At 50.1% G+C, this 27,577-nt stretch overlaps 1 protein-coding gene across 1 annotated transcript; it reads right to left on the bottom strand.

Moving 5' to 3' along the window:
• LOC311188336 (class I histocompatibility antigen, Gogo-OKO alpha chain-like) lies at positions 1-27,577 on the bottom strand (the record flags this gene model as incomplete). Its single annotated transcript, XM_084259445.1, has 6 exons — positions 1-62; positions 13,606-13,725; positions 13,846-14,121; positions 14,697-14,972; positions 27,340-27,407; positions 27,516-27,577. The coding sequence occupies 6 exons, from the start codon at positions 27,575-27,577 to the stop codon at positions 1-3; spliced, it is 864 nt and encodes a 287-aa protein (XP_084115571.1).

Here is a 27,577-nt window from a genome sequence, read left to right on the forward strand (position 1 = left end):
TCAACTCTCTTTTTCCTCTCCGCAGTTGAGAGACTGCCAAAGGAAAAACACCTTGGGGTCTCCTGCAGGAGTTAAGGAAAAAAAGAAGAAACATGGCAGTAGGCCAGAGACAACCACTTCCAGTGGTTGTAAGTCATCTGAAGATGTAAGTCTTGCTCAGCCAGGCTGGGAGAGGGGTGCTCCAGGGGCAGCTGAGAGGTGAAGAGCATGAAAGAAGTGGGTAAGAACCCTGGGTCTGAGTGCGGCCTCTCCGTAGCTCTGCTGGGGATCTGATTTGGGGCAACACTGTTTAAGCTCTTTGTCCACCTGTGAGTCAGGGTGCTACAGCTCTACTTAAATCTAGGCAGCATCCATGAGATGATTGTGCATTCATCCCTTCGTGCGGGGCCTGGTGCGCAGTGAGCCTTCAGTACAGGGCGTCGCTATGGACTTCTTGCTCTGGCAATTTCCCTCATCCCCAGCCTCAAGGGGAAGCCAGTCAGTGAGGACACCCTCTCCCTTTAGGGCGGCAAAGATGAACCCTGGGTGCTTGGGATTAGGTGACCTCTGAGGTGGGAGTCCGTCTTTGCCACCTGCTTGCTGGGTGATCCCAGGGAAAGTCACGTCCCTCCCGGGCCTCAGTTTCCTCACATGGAAGATGAAGTTGTTGGGCCAGATCAGTGTCCTCCAGACTGATTTGGTAGCTTTGATCATCTCTTGGTTCATGTTGCTTTCTGCCTCAGGTGAGGTGGTGAGTGGCTGTTTAGAAAGATGGCGCAGGCCGTGGTATGGATCTGTCACCCTTGTCTCTAGCATCCATCGTCCAGAGCTGCTCTCTCTTTACTTCTCTGACCTTTTTGTCTTCTCTAAGCCACTTTTCTCTTCCTCCCCATGCTCTTGTTTTTCTCTTTTCACCTCATGTAGATTCAGGACATTCTGCAGGTGCTGGTGTCCGACCTTAACCGCTCCAATGGGGTAGCGCTCCCCCCATTTGACAGGAGGAAGTTGAGGCTGTGCTGAGACCCCCTCTCTGGCTTGCCCTCTCCCAGCGTGCATGCCCGAGGCTTGTCTGCTTGGGGTACTTGGCCTCTGGCTGATTTTATGTTGCCATCATTAGCCCTCGGTGTGTCCACGTCTGCTATTTCACCTGCTTGGTTGATCGTTGTTTTCCTTCCTGCACATCTTTATCATCTTGGAGAAGATACAATACACCGTGAAGGGTGAAAGGTCATTTGGGAAGAGCTTCCAGAGCAGGGGTGTGAGATTTGGGCCTTCCAAGCCTCCAGTGTGAATGCTCAGGGGCCCGTCCTACTGGGAGAGCCTCAATAAACCCCCTCCCCAAACACAGGGCTTGCCATCTGGGCATGTCCTGCAAAGACCAACAGTCCACACTGCAGCTGATTTTTCAAAGTGATGAATTCATTTTAGTTTAGGAGTAGGAAATGCAAGAGTAGGAGAAAAGGGGCTTTTGTTACAGGTGCAAGGACTAAGGTGAGTTTTGTAGCAGAACTGCAAGTACGTGAGGTTCACCAGAGATGAGTGACTGGGACATCCTCCCCCACTGTCTTTTAAAAATCAACTGGACACTTACCCATCTCCCATGGGCCCTTGGCAGCAGACACTTTGCTAGGCGGCAAGGTGGGATGTGGCTACTGAGGGAGCAGTTGGCTCTGAAGGGTCTGGAGGCTGGAGGGGGTGGCCTTTGAGACTGATGTGTAGAGGTGGGCAGTGTTCATCCCCGTGGAGAGCGGGTGACGTGGGAGTCCCGGGCAGAGGGTGGGTGCAGGAGATGATCGGATTTGGAGCCCAGAGAGCGCTTGGCAAGAAGGTAAGGAGGCTGGGGTGCCCTGGGCTGGGGGATGACCTCGTCCTGATGTGGAAGGGGACACTGATCTTTGGGTTTCCAGCTGTATTGGGTGGCGTCTCATTGTTACTTCTGTCTGTCCTGGCCCATCAGAATATGGAGGTGACCGGCTCCCTCCAAACAGAGCAACACACCAAGAGCGAGCTGGCCATGAAACTCAGCCAGCTATGGGAGAAGCTGGCAGAGCTGAAGGAGCTGGTAAGGCCTGCGCTAGCTGGGAAGGGCTCGGAGGCCTCTGGGAGGGAGGTCCTTAGGCCAGGACAGAGGTAGCTCCAACTCAGGGCTGGGGGGCACTGATGACCCTGTAGTCCTGCAAGGTCTGTGACCACCTGTGCCCTAGGCTCTGACATGGAGTGGTGGGTTCCTCAGGACTGCAGGTCACCTCCCTGCTGAAGGCATGAGCCAGTAGGGGAGAGACGAGGAGACGTGGAGACATCCTGGTTCCAGACTTGGCCCGGGTCACGCTTCACTGAACAGGGCTGAGCCTCAGCATCCTTCACTTCAGAGAGCACTAGAAAGCAGTTCTGCTGCGGTGAAGGAAGGGGCCTGGGCAGGTGGCAAAGTCCCACAGTGCCTGCCTCAGGAAGAGGGGCCTGCGCCTGTCCCCCGCATCTATGGGCGCAGATTTGTGAGATGACTTGGCGGCAGGAGCCAGTAGCAGCGGTGGTCTCCACTCTGCTGCTCCACCACAAGTCTGTTGTAGCAGTTGCTCCTCAGAACTGCCCTTTTCTGCATGCTTCCTGGGTTATGGGCAGGACCAATGAGGTGCAAGTTCTGAGCTGATTGGTGCTAAGTGGTCCAGTCAGCCAAGGATGAAGATGGTCCAGGGCCTCCCTGGTGGCCTAGATGTCAAGTCTCGGCACCATCACCACTACTGCCTCAGTTTGATCCCTGGTCAGGAGCTGACCCACAAGGCACAGCAGACCTCTCCTGCCTTGCCAGCTGTTCCCCTCAGCAGTGTGTTTCAGTCAGTCTGCCTGTTCTGCTCACTCTACAACTTTGGCCAATACCTCAGTTCTTCTGCACAAAAAAGGAAAAATAGTCCAACCAGACTTGATGTTGGGACACCCTGAAGAGTGATATAAGCCAGGATTAGAGGGAGCTGAGGGGCTCTGTTCCAACCTCTAAAGAAAGAAGGGGAAGACTCTGTTCCTGGCCTCTGAAGAATGGAGAACCAGAAGCTGAAAGAAGAAAAGCAGCCCCCAGGAGCCAACCTCTGTGGGAGGAAGAGAGGATGAAGACCTCTGTCAGAGACTGGGCCTCCAGTCCTCAGTCTGACATCACCGGAAAGGAGCAAAGGCTCCGGGCCTCATGTCTGAAAGAGCTGTTTGTTGTTGGTGTTGTCCAGCATCTCATAAAGAGCTTTTAACACTTGGTGTCTCTGACACAGGCTGGGATCCCAACTGAAAAGGGTAGTCACAGGGCATGAGGATGGGATGCCAGGATAGGCCGCAGTGGCACCCACCTGCCCGGGCTCTAAGATAAGAGAGCCGCCAAAAAGCCCCAAAGCCTAAACCAAGGGCTGGAGCATTACAGACCCCATACGATAGGGGCCTACAGGCTAGAGCCGATGGAAGGATAGTGCCTGGTAGGGGACTCATCACTGTGGTTCTCAACCGTGTGCACAATTGCAAGAGACTTCAGTCTGGAAACAACCACCTTGGGTGCCTCTGCTGGTGGTGCAGCAGTTGAGTGCTGGGCTGTGAAGCTGCTGCCTCTGCTGCCCGCAGCCTCTGCAGCGCCGGTTCCCCGGCTCAATCCCTGGCCGCCAGTGAGGGTCCCACATGGCGGGACAGACCTCTCCTGCCACCCACTGCTCCCCTCAGCAATGTACTTGGGTCCTTCTGCCTGTTCTGCTTCCTGCTCTGGCTCTGGTGAATTCTCTCACCTTCACGCGCTTCTGACTTTACCTAACGCTTATATGAATAAAAAAAAGAAAAAAAGTTCTATTTGCAGAACTTCTAACCTCCTGCAACCCCCTGTGCAGAGTAAGCAGGTGCTCTCAGAGACTCCAGCTCCCTTTAGGGTGGCAGGCGCCAGCACACCAGCAGAGGACCTTACACTACTTCAAAGGAAACTGGCACCCCCTGATCACTGCAGCACAATTTACAGTAGCCGAACTGTGGAAGGGGTTGTACATAGATAATAGAATACGACTCATCAAGAAACATAAACTCATGCCATCTGGGGCAACATGGAAGGAGCTAATGGAAATAAGCCCAAAGGAGAAAGACAAAAACGTCACTTAGATATGGATATAGAGAAATTAAACAAAGGGCTAGATTAAACTATCCCTTGAGTCTCCCAGGTGGTGCCTGACTACTGGCTGGGGCTGCAGACCAGCCTAGACTTCTTGGCCTGGCAGCACTGGATGGTGGACTGACCCTCTCTAGTTTGACATCAAACTCATTTGATGACAAAGCCTGACTCCTGCTGACTGAGTGCCCCATTGTCTTGTTTCACCTACACCACCACTGGGTCCCCAGCCTCTGCTGTTTACTGGGTCTGAGATGGATCTTGTACTTGATGCTGCATGTAATTTTTTATTTCTTGTTTTTAGATGCATTTTTAATTTATTTATGCATACGAGAACTGGGGTACAGGCCAGAGGTGCAGAGGGTGAGAGGATTCACCAGACACAGAGTAGGGAGTAGAATAGGCCAATCCACTGAAATCCACTGCTGAGGGGAGGGGTGGGTGAGACAGGAGAGGTCTGCTGCTCCATGTGGGTTGCTCCCTGGCCAGGAATTAAACTCAGGTCTAAGAAATGATAGCACTCAGACTTAAACCTTATGCCCCCACAGAGGCCCTGTTTTTATTATTATTTTTTACATCTTTTGATATTATTTAAAATAATAGAAGCACTCCTACTGCTCTACTTTCATAATAAACACGCTCCAGCCCTTGGCTCAGGTCAGGTTTACACGTGTCTTTGTCACCTTTGCTCAGTGTCCATCTCTCATGACAGTGCAAGCTCCACATCTCCAGGGTCCTCTCTCTGCTGCCATTGTGTCTGCAGGGGAGGCAGCTTGGGGAGGCAGGAGCCAGCCAGGGAGAGGGATGCTGGGAAGTGAAGAGGAGGCAAAGGCAGAGAACACTAGGGAGATGCTCCCTGGTTCACTGAGAAAAGCATTTCTCAAAGTGTGGTTGTGGAATCCTTGAAGTCACCCAGAGCCTGTCACAGGAGCCACGAGGTCAAAACTATTTTCTAAACGTCACTTAGACACCATTGGCTTTTTCACTATTTCGCCATCTGCTGAGGTAAAACTTACTAAAAATGGAGCTTAAATTACTAACTGCAGTTATTCTTCACAACTACTTACCTCAGAAACACAATTCAAAGGCAGTGTCTTTCAAAGTGTCTTGGTTGAAGCATTAAAAATTATCTTCATTATTCTGTCATCCTCAAATCCACATTTTACAGCACCTGATGCAATGACACGCAAGTGCACACACAACACTCCTGTTGCATCCCCAACTACCATGTGCCAAGGAAAATATTTGCATGAGATGAATTAGACAGTTTTTCTTTTTTTGTAGGTAATTCCATCTGCACATGAAGGAATGAATGACAAAATCTGTGGCTATTTGATTCGGTTAATTAGACAGACATTGTCCTGAACATGAGTGTGTGCTCCTTTAAGAAAATTAACTGACAATTGATAACTGACAGTCACTTCTCCTTGACCAAATATAAGTGCTCAGAAAAAAACAGAATCATGGAAAATTGTGTCCTGTCACTAACTTGACAACTTCCAGTACTACTTTTACTTTTTGGATTTGTGGTGAAAAATAAAATGAATTTTTTAAAATAATTTGATTCCAGTGTAATGAACATTGAAGAGCTTTATAATTTGTGGAACAATATATTACTTTAAAAAAATCACACATTAAAACTAACTGCAGTTAGTTTTATGCAAGGGAGAACTAAGGAAATGTAACAGAATAAGAAATATTTAATGATATTGTTTCAGGTTTCACTTTGCAAATAACCTGGGAGAAAATACCAGCTGTATAGATTTAATTTAGTATCAAAGTGAAATATTCACAATAATGTGAAAACACTACTCCAACATATTTGTGTGAGGCTGTAGACATTTTTTCATAGACTTCAACCAGAACCACAGCTAAATGCAGAAGGAAACTTGAAAATCCTACTGTCTTCTAATGAGACAGACAAGAAAAAACAATGAGACAGACAAGAAAGACAACTGCAAACATAAAACACGTTAAAGATCCACTCTTCCCATTGCCTTGATTAAAAGAAGTTATTTAACAGGCATTGGTTATTGATTATCTATTAACAGACATTGGATTATTACTATAATTCTAAATGAAACAACTACATGATCAAACTCGCTTTATTCCCAGTGTGGTAGTATGGGGACCAATACCTCCTAAACAAGATTATGCTTTGCGTCCTCCCTAATTTGTCAGACTGGACACGGATCCGGAATGGAAAATGACTGAGAATCGCAGACCCAGTGCTGGGGTCACAGAGACAGGGTGAGGAAGCTTTGGGTGAGGAGAGGAGGGGCCAGAGCAAAGCCCCAGGGCCCCAGTCTGGTTCTCATAATTCCAGGCCCCAGGGCTGTGTCTAGGGCAGGAAGGTTACTGTTGGGGACACCCCACTGCCCCCTTAGCCTCACTTCTGTCTCCACCACCTGTGCTGGGCCCTGGACATTTGTGACTCCTCCCCAGTTCTCAGTCCCCAGTGCCTGGAGGTTCCCAGAGAACCAGTCAGCATCACTGCCTGCCCAGGTAAGTCTCCACCCACCAGCCTGGAGTCAGAAGCTCCCCAGACCAGGGCAGTGCTGGTCTTGGGGCCCCCAACCCTCCTCCTGCTGCTTCTCTCCAGGGCTCTGGCCCAGACAGACACCTGGGCTGGTGAGTGCAGGGTGGAGGGAAAAGGCTTCTGCAGAGGAAGCTGCTGCCTTAGGGCCCTCTGTCACCCCCGTGTCCCCCTCAGTCCTGGTCCCTTTCTGTCCCCCCACCTGCCTCCTCCTTTTGTCCCCTGAGTCTTGCCCCTTCTGGACCCGCTGCCCATGTTCAGTCTCTGGAGCTCCCTCCCTCCTGGACACTTTCTCCCCTGCCCCATCTCCCCGGGACTCAGGACCTGCCCCGGGAGCAGGGTCCGCCCGGCTCTCACCCCTCCCCGCCCCCAGGCTCCCCCTCTCTGAGGGTGTTAGAAATGGTGATGTCCCGCCCGGCCTCGCGGAGCCCCGGTGCATCGCGGGGGTTACGTGGACAACACGCAGTTCGGGGTTCGACAGCGACTCCCCGGGCCAGAGCGCGGAGCCGCGGGCCCCTGGGCGGGCGGGCGGGCGGGCGGGTCGGGCGAGGAGACGCGGCTCCGCAGACACTCGGCGCGGAGGCTCCAAGCGCTCCTGGAGGCCCCGCGCGGCCGCCGCAGCCAGAGCCGGGCCGGGGAGCAGCGCTGGCCGGGGCAGGTCACCGCTCCCGCCCCACCCCCCGCCCCTAGTCTCGGGGCCCCGTGACCCCCGAGGCCATGGCCCCTGCCAGGCCCCTGGACCAGGGAAGAGCCCGCGGGACTTTCACCCTTTAGGTTTCATTTAAGTTTGGGGTTATTCAGGGCGGGAGATCGGGTGCGGGCGGGAGACCACGGGGTGACTGAAGGGCGGGCTCAGGGTCTCCCACGGTCCAGAGGACTCTGGGCTGCGCCGCGGGGCCCGACGGCGCCTCCCCCGCGGGCACGACCAGCTCCCCACGACGGCGCCGGGGACGCGCCCTGGGCGGGGACCTGCGCGCCTGGACCCGGCGGGCCCCGCGGCTCAGCTCCCCGGCGCGAGGGGGAGGGGGAAGGTCGGGCAGAGCAGGACGGGAGCAACCTGGGGGCGGGTGCGTGGAGGGGCCCCCAGACTCCTGGGGATGGGGAAGGAGGCGCCGCAGCTCAGAGGTGAGAGGGCTGCGGGGCCTTTGATCTCCCTGAGGCGCGCACCCCGCAGGGCAATGGAATCATGGTGAGGAAGCGCCCCCTTCTGGCCAGAGAGGGAGCTGTCGGCCACGTTTTCCAGCTCTGGGATGGAGACTGGTCCAGGGGGTTCTACTTTTTCCGAAGGACAGTTAAGGAATCCAGTTCCTCCTGAGAAAGAGGGGAAACCACCCATGAAATCACCCTTCACTGGATCCTTTTGACCGGCGCCATCTTAGGAGCAATGAGTTTCTCTCTCGAGATCTTGTTTTTTGGTCAGAGCATTTTTGGAGATCTCACTCCTGCCTGTCTGTGTCATCACCCTCCACCCAGGTCAGCAACAAAATGCTCAGAGACCTGCATCCCACCCTGGGCTCTCACCTACTATCCCAGACTCCCAGACCAGGCTGGTTTCTGGGGTTTGTGCCCCTCCCTCCATCTACACTGTTCTCTCCACTGGAGGATGGTCACATGAGGCTGCTTCAGTGTCCATGGAGGAAACAAAAAGCATTAAAATTCCATTTCTTCCTACTCAGGCCCCCCAATCGCCATATGTGACCCATCACCCCATCTCTGAGCATGAGGTCACCCTGAGGTGCTGGGCATTGGGCTTCTACCCTGATGACATCACCCTGACCTGGCAGCGAGTTGGGGAGGACCTGACCCAGGACACAGAGCTGGTGAACACCAGGCGGGGGGACAGTGGGGACCGGAAACTTCCAGAAGTGGGCAGCTGTGGAGGTGCCTTCTGGAGAGGAGCAGAGATACACATGCCATGTGCAGCATGAGGGGTTGATAGCACCCCTAGTCCTGAGATGGGATAAGGAGGGAAATGTGGGCACAGAGGCTGACTCGGGGCCATCAGAAGCCCTTCTGGAGACCTTCAGAGAGTCAGACCGAGGCCTCAGGTTCAGGGTCTGACCTTCCCTTCCCTTCCAGTGCCACCTCCTCAGTTCTCCATCCTTGCCATGGTCCTCATTTCCAGCTCGGTTTTCTTTAGAGGTGCTCATTGGACACAAGGTGGCTTCATGTGTGAGGGGGTAGAAGAAGTGCTCAGGTAGGGAAGGGAGTGGGGGATCTTGTCCACTGGGGGCTTTCATGTCCCAGGGAGAACTTGCCCTGCCTGGTTAATGGGAAGTACCATCCACACACACGGGTGTTGCCCAGAGGGCATTTGGTCCAGTCCCCCTTCATCTCCTTTCCTCATTTTTCCCAGTCCTGACCTGGGTCTTTAGTCCCAGTTCTGGAAACTTCCCTGTTCTGCAGGATTAGAAGATTCCTTTAGGACTTCTGACCTGACTACTCCCTGGTCTCACCTGATGCTTCTTCCCACAGGAGGACAAGGAGGAAGCTACACTCAGGCTGCAAGTAAGTGTGGTCAAGGCTTTGATCCCTGAGCCCTGGGAATGGTGTAGATGGAGCCCATGAGAGAGTCACTCTCATCAGTTTCTCCTGTGGTCTCACCTCTCACCAAGTTTTGTTGTGTTCTCCCCCAGGCAGCCACATCCCTGTGCTCTGAAGTGTATCTCCGCCCCTATAGGTGAGACCCTGGAGAATTGCAGTGGGGGTGGGGATTGAGGCAGAGAGGCTGGGACTATGCAATGGGGATGCTTTCAGGAGGACATCTTGGGAATGCAGTGGACCATTGATAATGTTAACACTCGGGTAATGAGTGAGCTGTCAGGGATGAAGATGCCACCACATCCTAGCAGGGGCCAGGACAGGAGGAGGGGTCCTGCCCAGCTCCTTACTCCTCAAGCCAACCATAAACCTCCTCCTCTTCTGCAGGTCCAATGCTTTTTCAGTCCCACTCAGAAGCTCCTTCTCCATGGAACTGTATTTATTGGGGTGTTGTTCTGACACTCTTTACACTGTGTGAAATTTGAATTACTTTATTCTGGGGCTTGATGTTAATTGACTTCCCATCATTTTATATTGTGTACCCTGTCATTCTTGTTACACACACACACACACACACGCACACACACACACACACACACATGCGCACATTCCCCTCTCCTTGGGAACCAGACCCTCACTCAGCACTGGGGTACTCTGACCCTCTGTCTCTGGTCCCCTCAGAGCCTCCCTCTCTGCAGTGTCTCTACTCAGCAGTGCCTGGGCAGCCCCAGGAGTCCCTGCACCTCCTGCCTCTGCCCTTGTGGGCAACCAGCCCCTCACCCTGCATGGCAGTGAGGAGGCGAAGGCCAAGTCCTGAGGTCAGTGACCAATAGAGGAGACAATTTACCTTTTTCTTTTCTTTTCCCCCTCATTGTATTATTCAGTTGAGGTTAGCATTGGTTTACACACTGCATGTGTTCAGAAGCAAGGGTCACATCTCTTCAGATGTTTGTTACCACATCACACCCACCCTAAGGGCACCCATAGTCTTCACTACAGTCCATCGGGCCCTCTTCCTACTTTGTTTCCTACTCTTACCCCCAGCCATAGCTTCAATTCTACAGTCATATATATAGAATATGTTTTGGTTTAGTTTCATCTGTCCCAACTTTGTTTCTTTATATTCCAAATATGAATGAAATCATCTGTATATAACTTTTTCCTTCAAATTTATTTCACTTAGCATAATCCCATCCATATCTATCATGTTGTTGCAAATTCAATATTTCATCTTTTTCACAGCTGAGTAGTATTCCATAGTGTGTATAGCTTGTGTTCTTTATCCCCTCATCTGCCGTTGGGCACTTAGGTTGTCTCCATAGCTTGGTTATAGTAGACAGTGCCGCAGTGACTGTAGGAGGTGCATATTCCTTGGAATTAGTGTTTTAACTTCTTTGGATAAATACCATGGAATGGGATCCTTGACCATATGACAGGTCTATTTTGAGGAACCTTCATTTTTTTTTCCCCATAGGGGCAGGACCAATGTGCTGTCCATAGAAAAGGGAGGTTCCAGGTGTCCTGCCCCGCCCGAGGAAAGGTGGGGCTGAGCAGGGATGAGAAGCTAAGGAAGAGGAGGAAGACATGGAGCAAGATGGGGAAAGGAGACTGAGGAGGTGCATGGAGCAGAGAGACATGTGAAGAAGAAATCACGCCTTGCTTCTCACTTGGACTTGTGCCATGGAGTTGGGGACATGGAAAGAGACATGTGAAAGAGATTAAAAACATGGGTGAGAGACTCATGAGGAGGCTGACAATGACCGCTGTTATCTTGTCATGGATTTAGATTTTGTTCTTTTCCTTCCAGACTTGCCTGGCCCCTCCTGACCCTTTCCCATGGGTCTCTACCAGTAGGTGCCTTAGCCTTGTGGCAGGCGTTTGGGCCCCAGTGGGCCTGCTTTGGGCCCAGCCTGTTTGGCTGGGCATTGACCCATGAGGGGACGGGTAACTTTGGGTGCTTCACTTGGGAACTATACTAACTGTATTCTTTCTCTTCTTCTCCCTCTATTGCACACTGATTCTCTATTTTATAGTAATTGTATTAAAGTTCTTTTCTATTGAAGGTCTTACACTTTAGTGTATGTTTTGTCTTTATGCAGCTGATGGCAGATCCCATGTAGAGTGTGCAGTTTTGAAGGTCCAGGGAACCCCTCATTCTGCCCACTGACAGGAGAAGACATCATTCCCACCCACCATGTGCCAGAGTTCCTTTTTCTCCACACCTTTCAATGGGTCATTCTCACAGATGTGAGGTGGGAACTCACTGTGGTTTGATTTATTTTTTAAAGATTTATTTATTTATTTATACAAGCACTGGGTACAGTAAGAAGCGCAGGAGGGTGAGAGAATTCACCAAAGCCAGAGCAGGGAACAGAACAGGCAGGCTGTCGAAGAAATACACTGCTGAGGGGAGCAGCAGGAGGGGCAGGTGAGGTCTGTTGCACCATGTGGGACCCTCGCCTGCGGCCGGGGATCAAACTGGCTTGCAGAGGCTGCTGGCAGCTTCGCAGCCCAGTGCTCACCAGCTGCGCCACCAGGGGAGGCCTTCATTGTGGTTTGAATTGGCATTTTTCTGACAGCACATGATGATAAACTTGTATCCATATATCTATTGGCCACATGTGTATCTTTTTTAGAAAAGTACCTATTTAGCTCCTCTCCTCTGTTTTGAGGTGTTTTCTTGTTTTGGAGTTCTTTGTAGATCTTGGATATTAAATTCTTATTGGATTGATGATGTACAAATAGTTTCTCCAATTTGATATTGTCTTTTCATTTTAAGGATAGCTTCCTTCACTATGTAGCTTTTTAGTCTGATGTGATTCCACTGGTTCCTTTTTGCTTTTGAATCCTTGGAGCACAGAAGACACTATGGGCAGTGAAAATCCTCTGTATGATATTCTCATGATGGACACAGGTCATTACACGTGTCCAACACCCCAAGAATGGACAATACCAGAGTAAACCCAAAGGGAAACCATGACTTTGCAACTATGACGAGCAGGTCCATCACTTGTAACCCACGTGTCAGTCTGGTCTTAACATGTGATTTGGTCATGATGTGTGAAGAGTTTTATAAGTTGAGGAATGAAGTGTAATTTACTTTAGAAAGCATATTTCATGCTCATACAAGGACATTTAAATAACACTCAAGGATACGCATAAGTCATTCCCCTCCACCCCCAACACCCCAATCAGCCAGTATCTGCTCAAAACCTAGCAATTTATCTTGTATCTCCATGCTCCTGTCTGGGCAACAGTGTTCGTTTTCCCATCAGTAAAGGAGTTCAGTTCACAGAGTTGGGGGGAAACATTTGCAAATCACGAATCTGACAAAGGACTGTATCTACAAATAATGCCGAAAACTCAATGATCAGAAAGAAATAACCCAATTTTAATAAGGACAAAAATAGTGTAATAAATGAATGGCACCTCATCTGTAAAAATGTACAAAACTTCTATACAAACGGCAACTGTATTCATAGAAAAGTGAAAATATGAACAAATGCTCACTATCACAGTTAAGAACAGTGACACCATCACACCTAGGAGAGACTGAAAATGCAAACTCTGCACAATACCAGGTGCTGTCCAGGGTGTGAACAACAGAAGCCTCATTACATTCATTTTTTAAAATTTTTTTATTTATATAAGAGCTGGGGTACAGGCCCAAGTCGCGGGAGAGTGAAAGTGTTCACCAGAGACCTGATTCACCAGGTCTGGTGAATCAGGATTCACCAGAGTGGGGAGCAGAACAGACAGACGGACTGAAAGCACTGCTGAGGGAAGCAGCGGACGAGAGAGGAGATGTCTGCCCTGCCAAGTGGGAGTCTTCCTGGCTGGCCGGGAATCGAACCTGCACTGCGGAGGCTGCGGACAGCTTCACAGCACTACGTTCAACCCACTGTGCCACCGTGGAGGGCCCTCATCACATTCATTTTAAAAGATGCTTTAGGGGCAGAGAGACACATCAGAGCCCTGGGCACTATTGTTGCCTGGTTGAGAACAAAACAGAACCTGGTAAGAGATGACACCACAGGAGGGACAGATGAGGGTGACTCCCCCATGGAGTCCATTTACACTATCCCCAGGGGCTCAGGGTCAAACCACTGATCTACACTTACCTAGAGCCTGAGTCTAGCTTCCTCCTTGTCTCCCTGTGGGTAGAAAAATCATGTGAGACCAGGGAGCAGTCAGGTCAGAAGCCTAAAGGAATCTTCTAATCCTGCACCACAGGGAAGTTTCCAGAACTGGGACTAAAGACCCAGGTCAGGACTGGGGAAAAAGAAGAAAGGAGGTGAGGGGGGACTGGAGCAAATGCCCTCTGGGCAACACATGTGTGTGGATGGCACTTCCCAATAAACAGGCAGGGCAAGTTCTGCCTGGGACATGGAAGCCCCCAGTGGACAAGATCCCTCACTGCTTTCCCTACCTGAGTGCTTCCTCCTCCACATCACAGCTGCAGCCACCGCAGCTCCAGTGAGCACAGCTCCAAGGAGAACCAGGCCAGCAATGATGCCCGCGGTGGGGATGGAGGACTGAGGAGGGGGCACTGGAAGGGAAGGGAAGATCATACCCTGAGCCCCAGACCTTATCCTGACCCTCTGAAGGTCTCCAGAAGGGCTCCTGATGGCCCTGAGAACAGCCTCAGTGCCCACATCCTCCTCCTCACCCCATCTCAGGACTTGGGGCTCCAGCAGTCCCTCATGCTGCACGTGGCACATGTATCTCTGCTCCTCTCCAGAAGGCACCACCACAGCCGCCCACTTCTGGAAGGTTCCATCTCCCCCAGGCCTGGTCTCCACCAGCTCCATCTCCTGGGTCAGGTCCTCCCCATCTCGCTGCCAGGTCAGGGTGATGTCCGCAGGGTAGAAGTCCAGGGCCCAGCATCTCAGGGTGACCTCATGCTCAGAGGTGGGGTGGTGGGTCACACTTGTCTTTGGGGGATCTGAGGTGGTAAATCAGAAAACTAACTTTGTGTTTCCTCCACAGACACTGAAGAATCCTCATGAGACCGTCCTCACAATGGACAAGACAACTGGTGTGGCAGGAAGAAGCATAAAATGTAAAAAACAGGCTAATCTGGGGGAATCTATGAGCTTCTCCTATTCCTTAGAAAGTTCTAGAATGAGGATGAAAACCCAGGGTAGGATGAAGCAGAGGGAGTGGAACACGGACTTTTTATTCCCGACCGGGGTGGAAAGTGAACGACACAGAAAAGCAGGAATCACATAACTGAAAATGTTCTCAGACCAGAAACAAGACTGAGAGAGAAACTCGTGGTTCTCAAACAGGCCCCTGGTCAAAAGGACCCGGTGACGGGTGATGTCAGGGACTGTCTGTCTTTCTCAGGAGAGACGGGATCCCTTCACTGTCCTTCAGGAGAAGCCGGAGTCTCTGGGAGTCTCTCTAGTGCAGAACATGAACCCCAGGGGAGTCCCCCTCTCGGGACTAGAGAGAGGACTCATTTCCCGCAGTGACTCCAGGCAGGGGGGGACCGGGAGGCCTCCAGGCCCCTCTTACCCGTGCGCTGCAGAGTCTCCTTCCCGTACTCCAGGCATCTGCGCAGCCAGTTCAAGCACTTGCCCTCCACATAGTTTCTGAATCTCTCTGCCCGACCTTCCTCCTCCCACTTGCGCCGGGTGATCTGAGCGGCCGTGTCCACCGAGGTCCAGGAGCGCAGGTCCCCGTTCAGGGCCAGGTAATCGGCGCCTTCATAGGCGAACTGACTGTACCCGCGGAGGAGGCGCCCGTTGGGCCCCACTTCGCAGCCAAACATCCCCTGGAGGGTGTGAGACCCTGTCCCAGGCCCGTGTCACCCTGTGATCACCCCGCGGTCACCCCGACCTCCCGCCCCCCGCCGGGAATAAACTAAACAGAATGAAACGGGGTGAAAGTCCCGCGGGCTGTTCCCGGGCAGGTTGCAGAGAAGCCTGGAGGGGGAGACCCTGGGCGACCCCCGTCCGTGGGGATGGGGGTGCTGACCCGGCCCGGACCCGCGCCAGCTCACCGGTCTCGCTCTGGTTGTAGAGGCCGCGCAGGGAGTCCAGGTGCGCTCGGTACCACAGTGCTAGGTCTCTTAGGATCTGCGTTTCCTCCTCCCACTCCTCCTGCCCCAGCTGCCCCGCCCAGGGCGCCCGCGGCTCCGCGCTCTGACCCGGAGAGTCGCTGTCGAACCGCCCGAACTGCGTGTCGTCCACGTACCCCACAGCGATGAAGCGGGGCTCCCTGAGGCCGGGCCGGGACATTGTGGTGTCGAAAGTCCTCAGGGAGTGGGGGCCTGGGGGCGGGAGGGGAGACCCGGGCTATTCTTCTCCCCTTCGGGGGCTCGAGTCCCAGGGGGCGCCCACGAGACAGAAAGTGGGTGAAAGACGAGTGAGAGTGAAAAGCGGCTGCGGGACGAAAATGGCCGGGACTCGGGGGCCAGAGGAGGCTGGGGTCTCGGGGGACGGAAAGGGGCCAGGACGGGGCGGGCCGAGGTGGGGGGACAACTAGGGCGGCGGCGAGGTCGCGCCTTTCCCACGCCCGCCCGCGCCCTCGCTCCCGCTTCTGGGAGCGCCCTGTCCCCTCCCGACCCGCACTCACCCGCCCGGGTCTCCCTCGGGGCCGCGGCCACCGCGAGCAGGAGCAGGAGGGCTGCGCCCCCCATCCCCCAGGACGCGCCCCCACCCGGGCTGGGAAGACGGAGTCCCGGCGGGCGGGCGAGGGCTTTGGAACGGGAGCCGCGGGGCTGCTGATTGGCTGCTCTGGAGACCTCCAGGCAATGGGGAGTGAGCCCTGGGGTGAGTCACCAGTATCCAGGAGGGAGGACCCGACACGGGCTGTGACACGTGAAACTGGGGAGATGAGGAAGCCCCAACAGTCACCTTCCAGCCCCAGACAGCGCCTGGGGTAGTGAGACTTTGAAAGCCACACCCCGACACCCCTCCTCTCCTGCACCAAAACCTTTGTCACACAGTCTCCCCGAGTCCAGGCCCAGGAACTGGGTCAGCGATTCTCAAAACATTTTTCTTTCAGGATGTCTCTACAGTCTCACAAATTATTACGGATCCCATGCATAATTTTTACGTGGGTTATAGCTTTAAATATTTGCTTTACTAGAATAAAGGCTTTTTAAGATGGTATTACTTCTTTACTTTAGAATATTAATAACCAATGTATGCTAACAAAGCATTTTTTAAAAAAGATTTATTTATGCATACAAGAGCTGCCGTGCAGGCCAGAGATGCTTGGGGTGAGAGAATTCACCAGAGACAGAGTGGGGAGCACATCAGGCAGATGTACTGAAACACACTGCTGAGGGGAGCAGCCGGCTAGACAGGAGAGGTCTGCTGCACCATGTGAGTAACTTCCTGGCCAGGGATTGAACTCATGCTGCAGTGGCTGCAGGTAGCTTCCTAGGTTGAGTCTTAACCCCTTGCACCACCAGGAGACCCTAACAAAGCATTTTTCAGAAAATAACTTTCTGTCAATATAAGGATAATTAAGAGGGGAAATTTTACATTTTATATTGTTGTGTCATTTTTGCCTCATTAGAAGATCTTTTATTTTCATAGTTTCTTCTACATTTAATGTTTTGTTTGAAATATATGAAAAAATATACAATCTCATGGAAATATGTAGGAATTGTAAATATTTTAATAACCTTTTTAATATTAGCGTATTTTAATAACCTTTTCAGATTATGAACATTCAACTTTGTTACAACTTTCATACGAAATCATAACTATATAAGCAATATTTTCTCAAAGGTTATTTGCAAAGTGAAACCTGAAACCATGTCATTGAATATTTCCTATTCTGTTATATTAACTCCCTAGGCTTCTCCTGTATATTAATGGATCTTTTACAATTGTATGATTTTTAAAAAAAAAAGTTACCTATTGTTTCACTGCGTGTGATACAGCTATATAGTGTTAATAACACTGGGGTCAAGTTATCAAAAATCACATGTTTTATTTTTACCACAGATCCCAAAAGAAAAATTAGTCCATACTGTAAGTTGTCAAGTTTATAGTGATAGGACACAATTCTCCATAATTCTGATTTTCTCTGGGAGTTTACATTTTATCAAGGCAACAAGTGGCATCAGTTGATTTTTAAAAGGGACAGACTCACCTTCATTTTCAGGAAAGTGTCTGCCAATTCAACTAGTCTAAGTAACCATGGTTTTAGCCATTCCTTCCTTCAATTAAAAATGATATTGCCTAAAAGAAGAGGTGAATTCACTTCATACATTTTTCCCTCTGGGACACGGCCCTTTGGACTGTAGCAGACATGCCTTATGTGCACTTCCTTGTCATCATTTCAGACCTTTAAAAAATGTGGATTTCAGGATGATAAATAGAAAATACGCTTTTGTGATTTAACCAGGACATTTTGAAGTGACACTGGTCTGGATTTTTTTTTCCTGCGAGAAAGTGGGGTGAACAATAACTACTATTGCAGTTGGTACTATAATTTCTATTTTTACTAAGTTTTACCTTAGCAAATGTCAAAATAGTGAAAGGTGAAAAGTGTCTAAGAGATGTTATAAATAGTTTTGACCTCCTGGATCCCGTGAAAGGTTCTGGGTGACCTCAACAGCTCCACAGACCTACTTTGGAAATGCTTTTCTCAGTGAACCAGGGAGAGTCTCTGCCATCTCCTTGGTTTGGATTTCCAGCTTCCTAAGTTTTTCTTAGAGCTTTGCCCCTGGACTCCCTGGAAGAGCACTCATTTCTCAGAGATGATGAGAAAGTGCTCAGTCTGAGAAGGGAGGTGGAGAGACAGGTGCTTCTTTTTGGAACTGGGACAGTTAGTGTCTGGAGGCACCAGACCCACTGATAATCTTTTTTTATTTTGTTTTTCACCTGCTTAATATGTATTTCCATCCAGGGACCTCACCTCATCTTTAAGAGAGATAATATTGGCCCCTTGATTTTATATGTGTTTAATGCATCTGACTTGATGCTCCCAAAGCATGAAGAGCTGTGCTGTCCAATAGAATGTTCAGGAAGAAAGAAATGTTCTACATATGCACTGATCAATATGGTGCCTCTAACTGTTGAACACTTGAAGTGTGGCACAGGGTGCAGCAGGCTGCGCCTCCCATACTGTCTCTTGACAAGGTCTGGGCATTGGGGAGACCCAGTGAGACCCTCAGTAGGAGATACTTGTACGAACTAAAGTGTTTGTGTCTTCCTCACTTCTACCTCGCTCCACTTCCCTTCAGCCCTGCGAGAGAAACTTGGCCGATGCCGTCCTCTCCTCTCTGAGACCCCTGACACAATTTCTAGCTGGGGCTGGTCTCCAGCAACAGGGAGTGGAAAGGAAAAGCATCTGCTTTACAGTCTCCAGGGTGTGGTCAAGTGGCTGCAGAGAGAGGCTATGGGGAGAGAAGATGGCGCCTCAGACACAGGGCAGCTCCAAGGCCTCCTCTCCTCTCCTTCACTCCCCCCACCCCAGCCTGCAGCCAGGGCTGCTCACAGGGCATCTCATCCCCTCCCCAGTGATGCTCAGACAAGGAGAGTAGCTACTATAAGCTCGCTAGACACTGGGAATGGGTGCCCTTTGTAGAAAGACAGGGTCGGGGTCACCAGTAGAGTCCCACAAAGTCCAGGACCCCTCCCCTTGTGTTCGGTGTGAGACAGATAGGTCCATACATTGTGTTCCAGTCACGCTGGAAAGGGAGTGATTAAGCCCAATAGACCCCCGTGAGCAAGGAGACTGTTGATCACTCACAGCTAGAGTTTAAGAGGAGGGACGCCTCCTGTAGATAGGGGTTGGTGTTGGACACCACCTTCCTGTTGTGGATGGGAACTTCCTCTTTGTCTTGCAAAAGGGTGCACCTCTCTCCTGCATGCTAAAGTTGAAACCAGTTTTCAGGTGCAGTCTTCTCTGGTTGCACGTGTTGCTTCTCTTACTTAGTAAGTCACTTAGACTTGAGTCTTGACATAGCCAATCAAGAGGCCACGGTGCATGGTCCTGGTCTGACTGGAGGGCCTCCGACTTAGCTACGGGGATGCCCCTGCTTTGTCTCTGCACCGTTCTTGCGGGTACTTTTCTTTTATTGCTGCAGAGATCATAAAATGTTCTATCTCAATTCCATGGGACATGCCCTTGAGCTGCATTTTTGAAAACTAGCCCAATTTGGCTCAGGCTCTAAAAAAAAAAGCACCTATTGTGTCTGTAAATACTACCTGGTCCCAGTACAAAAGTACAAAACATCCAGCCCAGCATCCTGAGCTGTGACACTCCTCTCCAGCTAAACTGAACTCTCCCTTTGTCTACCTTGAGATACTGGTTTGGTTCATTCTATGGGGAAAAAAATCTATTTCCTTGTATCTTCCTAATCTTGGTCATGCTGAGAGACCAAGAGAAACCAACCTCTTGCATAAATACCAGGGGTGACCTAAGAGGTGACTGTGTCTTTCCGGACAGTGAATCTATAACTTATATTGTCTCATCAATAATTTTTAAGGGTCTGAAATTCTCGGGATGCAAGGAACATACCTCAACATCATAAAGCCATATATGACAAGCCAACAGCCAGTATCATTCTCAATGGCGAAAAGCTGAAAGCATTTCCATTAAGATCTGGAACAAGACAAGGATGTCCACGCTCACCACTGCTTTTCAATATAATACTGGAAGTCCTAGCCAGAGCAATAAGACAAGAGAAAGACATGCAAGGAATACAAATAGGAAAAGAAGAAGTCAAACTATCACTATTTGCAGATGATATGATAATATACATAGAGAACCCCAAAAATTCACAGAAAAACTAATTCAACTAATCAATTAGCTCAGTAAAGTGGCAGGATACAAAATCAACACGCAAAAGTCAGTAGCCTTCCTATACACACACAATAAATCTGAAGAAGAAGAAATAAAAAAAAACATCCCTTTTATTATTGAAACAAAAAAATATCAAATACTTGGTAATAAATCTAACAAAAGAGGCAAAGAACCTATACAAAAAAAACTATAAAATACTGTTAAAAGAAATAGAAGAAGACACAAAGAAATGGAAAGACATCCCCTGCTCATGGATTGGAAGAATAAACATTATTAAAATGGCCATCCTACCAAAAGCAATATACAGATTCAATGCTATTCCAATCAAAATTTCAATGTCATTCTTCAAAGAAATAGAACAATTGTTGATGAAATTCATATGGAATCACCAAAAATCCCGAATAGCCAAAGCTCTACTGAAAAAAAAAGAAGGAAATGGAGGCATCACACTCCCAGACTTCAAACTATACTACAAAGCCATAATCATCAAAACTGCATGGTATTGGAACAAGAACAGACATACAGACCAATGGAATCGAATAGAAAATCCAGAAATAAACCCACAGATTTATGGTCTACTAATCTTTGACAAAGGAGCAAAGAATATGCATTGGAGCAAAGAAAGTTTGTTCAATAAATGGTGCTGGGAAAACTGGGTCGCTACATGCAAAAGAATGAAGCTTGACCACTACCTCACACCATATACAAAAATCAACTCAAAATGGATTAAAGAACTAGACATAAGACCTGAAACCATAAAATACATAGAAGGAAATATAGGCGAAACACTACGTGATATGCACATCAAAGACATCTTTACAGACACATCACCCAAAGCAGTGATAGCGAAGGCAAAGATAAACAGCTGGGACTACATCAAATTAAAGAGCTTCTGTACAGCAAAAGAGACAATAACCAAAACAAAGAGAAACCCAACCCACTGGGAGGAGATTTTTGCACACAACACTAATGATAAAGGACTGATCACAAAAATCTACAAAGAGCTGATGAGACTCAACAAAAACAAAGAAAATGATCCAGTCAAAAAATGGGCAGAAGAGCTAAAAAGAAACCTCTCTGAAGAGGAAATGCAAATGGCCAACAGGCATATGAAAAAATCTTCAACATCACTTGTAATCAGGGAAATGCAAATCAAAACTACAATGAGGTACCATCTTACACCAGTGAGAATGGCACATATTAAAAAAACTAGCAACAACAAATGTTGGCGAGGCTGTGCAGAAAAAGGAACTCTTTTGCACTGTTGGTGGGAGTGCAAACTGGTCCAACCACTATGGAGAGCTGTGTGGAGATTTCTGGACCTACTAAACATAGAGCTTCCATAGGATCCAGCAATTCCACTCCTAGGTATTTAACCAAAGGACACAGAAACATCAATTCCAAAGAGCACCTGCACCCCTATGTTCATAGCAGCACTATTTATAATAGCTAAGCTTTGGAAACAGCCCAAATGCCCAAAAATAGATGACTGGATCAAGAAGATGTGGTACATACACACCATGGTATATTACTCAGCACTCAAAAAAGATAAACACATGCAATTTGCAGCAACATGGATGGCGCTGGAAGGGATCATGCTCAGCGAAATAAGCCAGAAAGAAAAATAAAAATACCGGATGTTCTCACTCATAGCAGGAATCAAGAAAACTTAAATAAGGGACCAGGAAAAAGAATAACTGTAAGAAGGAAAATATCAAAATCGACAAACATCTATGAACCAGAGACACTCTATGGCGGGTGGGGGGTGGGGAAAGGAGGGCTTGGGGTCAAAATAAGGGGGTTGTAATTGTATGGGGAATATAAAAAACAAAATTAAAAAAATAATAATAATTTTAAGGGTCTCCCTGGTGGCACAGGCGGTTGAGCACACAACACTGTGAAGCTGTCCGCAGCCTCTGCAGTGCGGGTTAGATCCCCATCGGCCTTGGAGCAACCCACATGGCATGGCAGACCTCTCCTGTCTCGCCCGCTGCTCCCCTCAGCTGTGTATTTTGTCAGTCTGCCTGTTCTGTTCCCCGCTCTGTCTTTGGTGAATCCTCTCACCCTCTCACGTATTTGGCCTGTTCCCCGGTTCTTGTATAAATAAAATAAATATTAAAAAATAATAATAAGAGGGCCTCCCCAGTGGCGCAGCGGTTGAGCACTGGGTTGCGAAGCTGCCTGCAGCCTCTGCAGTGCTGGTTCGATCCCCCGGCTGCTCCCTGGCCACCGGAGGAGGGCCCCACATGGCGCGCAGACCTCTCCTGACGCCTGCTGCTCCCCTCAGCAGTGTGCTTCAGTCCTTCTGCCTGCTCTGCTCCCGGCTCTGGATCTGGTGAATTCTCTCACCCTCCCATGCTTCTGACTATGCCCAGTACTTGTGTAAATAAATAAATAAATAAAATCTTAAAAATAATAATAATTTTTAAAAAGGTGGAGGGAAAGTAAATGATTGAGGGGACCTTTTGTTTCAACCTACCACATTCATTAAGAAAAACTCCTTGTGCTTAATAACACCAAGTCTCAACACCCTAACATGGAAACATAAATATAGGATTCAGGTGGTGCCTGGTGTCAGCAGTGAGCTCCGTGTTCCATACTGGTCTGGAAATGACCGCTTGTCATACTTTGTTCACGGGGAAGCCTTAGTATGAGAGCAGTTCTGCCATAATCTAGTAGTGACTGTGCAAATGACCCACTTCATAGCAGGTGTGATGACACTGTCATCGCCCTACACACAGGAAGCTTCTTCTCTGGTAATATTGTCAAATATTACATTTTACCAATGAATAAATAAACTGGAATTTATAAAAAATATCCATACTACCATGATTCAGTCCAGATGTGGTATTATTTAACTAAAGATTTTGATGGTTTTTATTTTTAAAAGCATTATGTAATAAGCGTAGAATTATGTGAATATAAGTGAATTTAGAAAGGGAAACCTGATGGCCAACTAGTATTTTTGGCTGCTGGATTTTTAACTAAACTGCGCTTTTGCTATGTTTCAAAGTGAAAAACCTATCCTTTTCTATAAAAGGAAATAATTGACAAATATTTAGGCTTGTCACTGAAGTTTAGTTTGGATTTCATAATCTTTTCTCTGAGTAAGATGTGTTATCAATGGACCTTTTTGGACAGAGTGACATGGTGCAACTTCTCTTCAGAAGCCTCAGTCTGGCTGCTGTGCAGAATCAAGAGGTGAAGGTGAGAGGTGGAAGATAAATGTCAGAAACTAGCACAGATTCTAGGATGGAAAATTTGGTAGCTTTTTGGGTGTGATCAGGAAAATAATAGGAAGTCATTGGAGCTGGATATATTCAGAGACAGACTTTACAGCATTTCCTAATGTAACATCTGGGATGTGAGCAAGGGGTCAGGATGCCACCCAACATTTCAGACTGTGAAGTAGAGATATGAAGGGCTTGACACTATCCCTGAGTGGATTTCTCACTCATTTGATACAAATTTACAACAGAAATTCTTCAAGTAAAATTTACTAAAGGCATTAATAGATATGTGTGAATGTGTGTATGTTTGTATATAATAGTATAGTGTGTGACACTGACTCCAGACCCCTGTGGCTTACCCAGCTCTTTCCTGCCCCCTGAGTGCTGGGACATGCGGGCTTTGTTGGTACAGCTGCCCCAGGGGGCACAGCCAGAGGCCAGTGGGAGAAGGAGTCTGAAAGGGCTGGCAGCAGCAGTAGTGATTTCCGGCCCTGGCACCTGCGTGTGCAAGTGGGAGCTGGTGGGCACAGCTCTAGAGAGAGAGGCAGAGGGGGGTTTCCTGCCAGGGGCCAGGCAGACTTCAGAGGGCCCCTCCCCCTGAGCAAGCCAGGTTTAAGCAAAGAACCCTAGGGTTTAGGCTCCTCCTCCCCTGCCCCCCAGAGGAGCTGCTTCTGGGCAGCACCAAGGCTGCCCTGCAGTGGGTGCCACAAGACATCTTCACTGAGGCCACCTCCCTGGGCTAGGCATGAGAGCTGGAGGGCATCAGCTGGGTTTGAATGGAACCCCACCCACTCTGGCAGGCTGCAGGAGGCCACTGTTGAGGACAGGGCCCAGTCCTCCCTGACAGCTGTGCCCACTGTGCAACCAGCACCGGAAATGGCAGTGGTTGACAGTATGTGGGCACTACACCACCAGCCACCATCAGTGTCTTCGACAAAGGCGGCCGCCAATCTGACAGCAGAGGCTCTCTGTCTCCCCCACACCACCCCAGGTCATGTTGCCCACTGAGTTACAGCAGCAAGGTCACCTTTGAGACCTGTCATTGCTGCTGACTGTCCGGCACCACCTCACGGTGCTGCTGCCTCCTTCTTGTCCCGCAGTGTTGAGACTGTGGCTGAGCCTGTTGGGGTGTCTCCTCAGAGGTGAGCACCTCCTGGGAGCACCTCCCGCTGCCACTGTGAGTTGGAGCCTGGCCCAGTGCTTGCAGCTAAGCCACCAGCTCCAGGCCCTCCCTGACAGGACTGTACCACCCTACATGGGCAGCCTTAATTTAAGACTATTGGACACTGCGGACACTAACTGGGGTGACATAGCTGGCCACAGAAGCCTTAGAAACTCTTTACTTCCCTGCTCTCCTGTTTGTTAAAGAAACCTCATTGTTGTTCTCTGAGCCTGAGTGGTTACAATTGAGTGCATGGGTGAGAACCACAGACAGTGCCCTGTGCTCTACCTCAGCTCTGTCCTTCTGAGAGGGGGTCAGGGAGGAGGGGCCCATACCTAGTACAGGAACCTGCACACACACAGGCTGCATGTACATGCTACATGACTCATGATCTGTTTTCTTTGAACTAAAGCTCTTGTTTGACACTGAGATTCCCGCCCTGCTGATGCCCCAAAGAGGAGGAGGCTGGACACTGATTGCCTCTGATGTACCAGGGTCAGGATTACGGGGAGGCTGACGACAAGTTCTGGGGCTGAACAGGACGGACACTGGGAGTGTCAGCTGTGATATTGGGCTGTTCTGATGGACTGTTTGCTCAGAACATGAAGGTTTCTCAGAGCAGAGAGCACCAGGAGGACACACAGGAGAGAGACGTGTGGAGAAGCTGCCTTGCTTCTTGGCTTTGTACTTGGAACTGGGAACTTATGTTATAGGGCAGTCCCAATACAAAACGGGGTGCCTGACTGTGGGTCCTCACCCGCGCGCTTAAAAGGACTTATCAATACTGTACTGCAGGCACACACGAAAGGTTCATAAAAGGTTTATTTACAAGGGAAGGGCAAATGAGGACATGTACAGCTCAGGGAGAAAAATGGGAGACAAAGTTTTAAATGCGTCCTACCCGATCCGCCGATCTGGAATCCCAAATGGCACTCTGAGAGCTGGCGGGAGCCAGGAGCCCTGAAGCCAGGAGGCAAGCGATAGTGAGCCCCCCCAGGCCCATGTGTTTGGTTTTTTATACCAACCCTGGCTGATTAACTCCACCCTCAGGTCCCTGCCACCTTCCCTTTGATGGTGATGGGATTTGTCTTTCCCAATGTCTTGATGGCTTTAGTCTGGAGTGGGGGTGGAGTCCACAAAGCCTGTGTGGGATTAGCTCAGAACATCCCTTCCCCCTAACACTTAGAGATATAGAAGGAGACGCCTGGAAGAGACACCGTGATGGCCTGAGCTGGATCCCTAGCCAGGTAGCTGACCCCCGTGGCACAGCAGACCTCTCCTGTCTTGCCTGGTGCTCCCCTCAGCAGTGTATTTCAGTAGATCTGCCTGTTCTGTTCCCTACTTTGTCTCTGATGAGTCCTCTTGTTAGTGGGAAAGGATGTCCTGAGATAATCTCATACAGGCTTTGTGGACTCCACCCCCACTCCAGACTAAAGCCATCAGGACATTGGGAAAGACAAATCCCATCACCACCAAGGGGAGGGTGGCTGGGACCTGGGGGTGGAGTTGGGCAGCCAGGTTGGATATAAAAACCAAACACGTGGGCCTTGCTCCCTCTCTGGCTTGCGATCGCTCGCCTCCTGGCTTCACCGCTCCTGGCTGGCGGCCAACTCTGAGAGCGCCATTTTGGGATTCCTGATCGGCGGATCGGGTAGGACTCATTTAAAACTTTGTCTCCCACTTTTCTCCCAGAGCTGTACATTTCCTCATTTCCCCTTCCCTTGTAAATAAACCTTTTATTAACCTTTCACGTGTGCCTGCAGTAGAGCATTGATAAGTCCTTTTAAGCACACGGGTGAGGACCCACAGTCAGGCACCCCGTTTTGTATCGGGGTTGCTCTACAACAGGCTGAGCCCATGAGCAAGCTGATTTCATTGATATTCTTTGTTCCTGTGCTTTTGGAAAACATATATATACTGGTCACAAACTCAAAGAAAATTACACTCAGATTTTCACTCTTGAAGTGTGTCTGTTTGTCATTTCTTTCACCGACGTCCTGACCACCCTGCACGCTTCTCTCAACCCTGAGGTGGCCTCATCGTCTACTGCTGTGCTGGTCCACGGCACCAGCCTGGTCTGGAGAATCTGGGATAATCAGGTGAGAGCCCAGGGTAGGAGGATGCAGTTCTCCAAGGAGAACACAGACTTTTGCTCCTGACCTGGGTGGAGGGTGAATGACACAGAAAGGCAGGAGTCAGATCCAGAAATTTTGTCAGACCAAAAACAAGGCCTTGAAAGAGAAAATCATGGTTCCCAGGATGGCTGCCTGTTCAAAAAGTTCCAGGGAAGAGTTATTTCAGGATGGCCTCCCCTCCCCGGCGAGGGACTGGATTCCTTAACTGTCCAGAGAAGTGGTGTCTTCTGGGCGAGTCTCTCTAGCACAGAACATGAAACCAGGGGGACTCTCCCTCTCTGCCCAGAAAGCAGCTGCTGTTCTGCCCATTATTCCATTTCCCTGTGGGGCGCCAGGAGAGGGGAGGTCCAAGGCCTCGTGGCCCCTCTTACCTGTGCGCTGCAGCACCTCCTTCCCCGTCTCCAGGAGTCTGCGGAGCCACGGGAAGCACCTGCTCTGCACACTGTGCCTGACGCGCTCGGCCCTGCCCGCCGCCTCCAGCGCGCGCTGGGTGATCTGAGCCCCCGAGTCCGCGGGGTCCAGGAGCGCAGGTCCTCGCTCAGGGAGACGGAATCTGTGCCTTCGTAGGCGAACTGGTCATACCCGCCGAGGAGGCTCAGGTCTGGCCCCACTTCACAGCCAAACACCCTCTGGAGGGTGTGAGACCCTGAAACCCATCCTTCTGGTCAACCCCGAGGTCACCCCGAGATCACCCTGCCTTTTCACCCTGCATAAACCTAAACTGAAAATGAAAGGACAGGCAAAAAGTGCCGCGGTCTCTTCCAGCCTCGAGGGGTCAGTGGACCCTGAAACTCGGGACACCCCGGCCTCATGATGGGAATGGGGGTGACCTGACCCTGGCACCGCTCCGCGAAGCTCACCGTCCTCGCTCTGGTTGTAGCGGCCGCGCAGGTCCCTCAGGAGCGCTTTGAACCACTGCGCGTTGTCCCTTTGGTTCTGAGTCTCCTTGTCCAGGTCCTCCTGCCCCACCTGCCCCGCCCAGGGCGCCCCCGGCTCCGCACTCTGGCCCGGAGAGTCGCTGTCGAACCGCCCAAACTTTGTGTCGTCCACGTAGCCCACGGCGATGAAGCGGGGCTCCCCAGGGCCGGGCCCGGACAT

This window comes from Talpa europaea (genome assembly GCF_964194135.1).
Source record: "Talpa europaea genome assembly, chromosome: 2".
Classification (NCBI taxonomy): Eukaryota; Metazoa; Chordata; class Mammalia; order Eulipotyphla; family Talpidae; genus Talpa; species Talpa europaea.